The sequence below is a fragment of the Sus scrofa genome, chromosome 3 (genome assembly GCF_000003025.6).
Source record: "Sus scrofa isolate TJ Tabasco breed Duroc chromosome 3, Sscrofa11.1, whole genome shotgun sequence".
In the NCBI taxonomy this organism is placed as follows: domain Eukaryota; kingdom Metazoa; phylum Chordata; class Mammalia; order Artiodactyla; family Suidae; genus Sus; species Sus scrofa.
This window is the reverse complement of record NC_010445.4, coordinates 78,420,044-78,425,356: the sequence shown is the minus strand read 5'-3', so window position 1 is coordinate 78,425,356 and position 5,313 is coordinate 78,420,044. Positions and strand designations below refer to the sequence as shown.

The window sequence follows — 5,313 nt, the reverse complement described above, 5'->3', positions numbered from 1 at the left end:
CTATCAGCAATAAGGCTGTTTTGTTTTCTTATCATGTGTGTTCACTGGTGTAGCACTTTTAATTTCCTTCAAGAACTTTTCCTTTGCAGTCACAATTTAGCTAACGGTTTGGCCTAGCTTTCAGCTTATCTTGCTTTGGACATGCCTTCCTCACTAAACTTAATTATTTCCAGCTTTTGATTTAAAGTGAGGAATGTGCAACTCTTCCTTTGACTTGAAGACTTGGAGGCCACTGTAGGGTTTATTAATTGGCCTAAATTCAGTATTGCTGCATGTCAGGGAATAAGGAGGCTCAAAGGAGAGGGAGAAAGAGAGGGGAACGACTGGTCAGTGTAGCAGTCAGAAAACATGTGTTTGTTAAGTTTGCCCTCATATGCAGGCACAGTTCCCGGCAACCCAGAACAGTTACAATAGTAATATTAAGAGTCACTGATCACATGTCACTATAACAAATATAATAATAATGAAAAAGTGTGAAATATTTTGAGAATTACCAAAATGTAACACAGAGACATGAAATAAGCAAATTCTGCTGGGAAAAAAATGGTGCTCTACAATTGCTGGACACAGGGTTGCCACAAACCTTCAATTTGCAAAAATGCAATATCTGTAAAATTCAATAAAGCAAAGCTCGGTAAGAGGAGTTGTACCTATAAACTACACCCAACCATGTTTTCTTTCCTGCACGTTACCTTATCAGTGAATAACAAAATAAGCAAGCTGATTTGATTTAAATCTTTTGAAACATAATTTTCTAGGCCTTTCTGTGTCTACTGTACCACATAACATAACTGATATTCATGTGACTACAGGACAAGCAGGAGCCTAAAGTGCTTTCTGAACCTACAACTAGAGATTGTTACTACTGTTGTAATTCTAGTATTATATGTGTGTTATATTTAAACACTTATTTTTGGGTTTTCTCATCTATAAAGTGATGATAGCCATACTTTGGTATCTGAGTCCCTTCCAACTCCAAAATTTAATATTTAGGGTTATTTGAAAATTAGTTAATTTATATATGGTATCAAATAAAAGCTTTACTTAAAAACAGATAAAGTATCTAAATATCTGATTGCTCAGAAATGTTGAGGAGATACCTCTACTCTAAAACATTCTGCTTAAATATTGTACTCTATAATATTTCAGGCTCAGAGTTTATTTACACTATTAAGCCGCTTTGGGAAATTAACAAGCAAAAGAACGTGTGCGGGTTTTTGATTTTGTTTTTGTTTTACAAATCAGTGTAACTTAGGGTCTCTTGAAGTTTCAGCAGCTTTTTACCTTAAGGGGATTTGTCAAGTCACATTTGAAATAAAGAAACACTTGTCTAAGGAATATATTTGTTTTCTGTTGAACTAGATTGCTCTCAAACTTGGTGTGACTTCTGATGATGTCAAGAATGTCATCATCTGGGGAAACCATTCCTCAACTCAGTATCCAGATGTCAACCATGCCAAGGTGAAACTGCAGGCAAAGGAAGTTGGTGTTTATGAAGCTGTGAAGGATGACAGCTGGCTCAAGGGAGAGATCATCATGGTGAGAAAAATCCGGGAGCACTCTTCACAACTGAGCATCAAGAACTCTTGAGAGGAGGAGTTCCCTTCGTGGCTCAGTGGTTAACGAACCCAACTACGATCCATGAGGATGTGGGTTTGATCCCTGGCCTCTCTCAGTGGGGTAAGGATCTGGTATTGCTGCGAGCTGTGGTCTAAGTCTCAGACATGGCTCAGATCTCACATTGCTGTGGCTGTGGCATAGGCTGGCAGTGGTAGCTCCAATGTGACCCCTAGCCTGGGAGCCTCCATGTGCCGTAGGTGCGACCCTAAAACAAAAAGAACTCTTGAGAGGAGTTCCCATCATGGCTCAGCAGAAACGAATCTGACTGGTATACATGAGGACTCATGTTCAATTCCTGGTCTCTCTCAGTGGGTTAAGGAATCGGCATTGCCATGAGCTGTGGTGTAGGTCGCAGGCCAGCGGCTACAGCTCTGATTAAACCCCTAGCCTGGGAATATCCATATACCACTAACGCAGCCCTAAAAAGACAAAAAACAAACAAAAGAACTCTTGAAAGACACACCACCTTAGTGACCTGGGTGTCTCTCTAAGGGAGGAAACTCAAGGATAGCAGCCTTTGATATGATCCTTTGGGGATCATATTAATCCAGTTATAATCCAGTCTGATCTGTTGTGTGGCCATCAAGATTGATTGTTAGGGAGTTCCCGTCATGACTCAGTGGGTTACAAAACCAACTAGTATTCATAGAATGCAGGTTAGATCTTTGGCCTCACTCAGTGGGTTAAGGATTTAGCATTGCTGTGAGCTATGGTATAGGTTGCAGAAGAGGCTCAGATCCCAAGTTGTGGTGGCTCTGACATAGGCCAACAGCTCCAGCTCCAATTTGACCCCTAGCCTGGGAACTTACATTTGCCACAGGTGTAGCCCTAAAAAAAATAAAATAAAAAGGCAAAAAAAAAAACAAAAACAAAAAACAAAAAACAAAACGGAGTTCCCATCGTGGCACAGCAGAAACAAATCTGACTAGGAACCATGAGGTTGTGGGTTCGATCCCTGGCCTCACTCAGTGGGTTGGGGTTCTGGCATTGCTGTGAGCTGTGGTGTAGGTCGCAGTCGAGGTTCGGATCTGGCGTTGCTGTGGCTGTGGTTTAGACTGGCAGCTGTAGCTCTGATTCGACCCCTAGCCTGGGAACCTCCATGTGCCGCGGGTGCAGCCCCCAAAAAAAGGACAAAAAGACAAATAAAATAAAATAAAATAAATAAAAATAAAAAGGGTTTGTTAAAGTGGGAAAAAAACTAGATCGCCTCTAGTCATCCAGCTATCTTACAGAGATTCATTTCTTTGTATGAAGTGTGGATTTGTATTTCCCTTTGCAAGAAGACTGGAGCTTACAAGTGAAATAAATTTAATAAGGCCACATGAGGTAGTTGCGTGATTTCAGAGGGGACACATTAAGCCATGATTGTGGCCTTTCTCCCCAGGAGTAGCAATGCTCCCTCTGCCTGCCAAACCCACACTGTGCAGCAGTGCGATGCTGTTGTCATCAAGGCTCGAAAACCGTCCAGTGCAATGTCAGCAAAAAGCCATCTCTGACCACATCAGAGACATCTGGTTTGGAACCCCAGAGGTGAGGACACAGTGATTTGCACAGGCAACTCTTTATTTTATTTTGGTTTTCTGATGCTATAAGATTTAAAAAACAAACAAACAAACAAAAAAACCAGTCTTGCAGTTAGGCTGGTTAGGTTCTACCCCAGCTCAGCTGCTGAATAGCTGAGTAACCTTGGGAAAGCTGCTTAAGCTTTCTGAGCTATTTTGTCATCTTTTACATGGCATTCACCTCACAGGGCTATGAGGGTAATGAGATGTTTGTGGAAAGCACCTAGTACACACGGTTGAGGTGACCTTTTTTCTTCTTAAAGCATATATTAGGCCATGTTTCTCTGGCCTGCTCGGAAGAGTATAATTAGATAATAACCATGGAAGTTGCCCTGTTGTACAAGTGCCTGGTGATCGCTCCTTATTAAAATAATGAAGTTATGCACATATTAAGAGACTGTCACCTGCTATAACCACTATGGAAAACAGTATGGAGGTAACTCAGAAAACTACCATATGACCCAGCAATCCCACTCTTGGGCACATATCCAGACAAAACTTTCCTTGAAATAGACACATGTATCCGTATATTCATTGCAGCCCTATTCATAAGAGCCAAGACAGGGAAACAACGTAAATGTCCATCAGGAGATGAATAGATTAAGAAGATGTGTTATGTATACACAATGGAATACTACTCAACCATAAAAAAGAACAAAACAATGCCATTTGCAGAAACATGGATGGAACTATAGACTCTCATACTAAGTGAAATAAGTCAGAAAGAGAAAGACAAATATTATATGATATCACTTATTTCTGGAATCTAATATATGGCACAAATGAACCTTTCCACAGAAAAGAAACTCATGAATTTGGAGAATAGACTTGTGGTTGCCAAGAGGGAGGGAGAGGGAGTGGAATGGACTGGGAATTTGGAGTTAATAGATACAAACTATTGCCTTTGGAATGGATAAGCTGTATAGCACTGCTGTATAGCACAGGGAACTATATCTAGTCATTTATGATGGAGCATGGTGGAGAATAATGTGAGGAAAAGAATGTATATATGTATGTGTGACTGTGTCAACATGCTCTATGGTAGAAATTGACAGAGCACTGTAAACCAGCTATAGTGGGGGAAAAAAGGACAAAAAAAAGAGAACCTGTCACTTGGTTTACTTTTGTTAGTTCATGTGTCAGTTGGTTATGTAAACTAATCCCTTAATACCATGAGAATGTAAAACATTGCTTCTAATTTGTTATTTTTAGGGAGAGTTTGTGTCCATGGGCATTATCTCTGATGGCAACTCCTATGGTGTTCCTGATGATCTGCTCTACTCATTCCCTGTTACAACCAAGGTGAGGCATTTGGGATTATTTTCCTCCATCCCCTAAGGGGAAAGTAATTGTGTGTTTTTACTAATAATGGTATAATTTAGTCTAAAACATTGTTCCTTTATTAAATTAGGCATTTCAGCTTTAAAATCATACAAGCTCAGCTTCAGGTAATTAACATATCGAAATTAATCTGGAAAGCAAGTTTCAGCTCTTCCCATAAGACACGTTTTATTATTATGCCTCTAATATTGGATACCTACAAATGTTCTCTTTGAAATGAAGCAATGGTTCTCAGTATTGTGGCTCTATATCATACCCATACTAAAGTCATGCTTTTTATGTTTGCTAATTAAAGATTTTTTCCTAGATTCAATGAGTTTCAAATTCAGGTGTTGAGTTTTTAATCAGAATTAGTTTGTTTATTAAGATCTGACTTTGGGAGTTCCCATTGTGGCTCACTGGTAAAGAACCTGACCAGTATCAATGAGGATATAGGTTCAGTTCCTGGCCTCACTCAGTTGGTTAAGGATCCAGCATTGCCTTGAGCTATCGTGTAGGTCATAGGTGCAGCTCGGATCTGGTGTTGCTATGGCTGTGGCATAGACTGGCAGCTGCAGCTCCAATTCTACCCCTAGCCTGGGAACTTCCACATGCAAAGGATGAGGCCCTAAAAAATAAAATAAAATCCAGATTTGATTTACTTCTTTAGAATCAGATTTTAAAGCATACTTCTCTAGATTAGGTTCAACTCCTCTAAGTTGTTGCTTGGTGGAACATCAATTCTAATTTAATGATAAATCTCTTATTTACAATTATTTTCAAACAGGATAAGACCTGGAAGTTTCTGGAA

The 5,313-nt window shown here is 39.8% G+C and overlaps 1 protein-coding gene across 1 annotated transcript; it reads left to right on the top strand.

Annotated features, from left to right (window-relative positions):
* On the top strand, positions 2,997-4,535 carry LOC100621972 (malate dehydrogenase, cytoplasmic-like). The gene is made up of 2 exons (XM_021087468.1): positions 2,997-3,150; positions 4,395-4,535. Exons 1-2 carry the CDS (start codon positions 3,013-3,015, stop codon positions 4,518-4,520), a joined length of 264 nt encoding a protein of 87 aa, XP_020943127.1. The 5' UTR covers positions 2,997-3,012; the 3' UTR covers positions 4,521-4,535.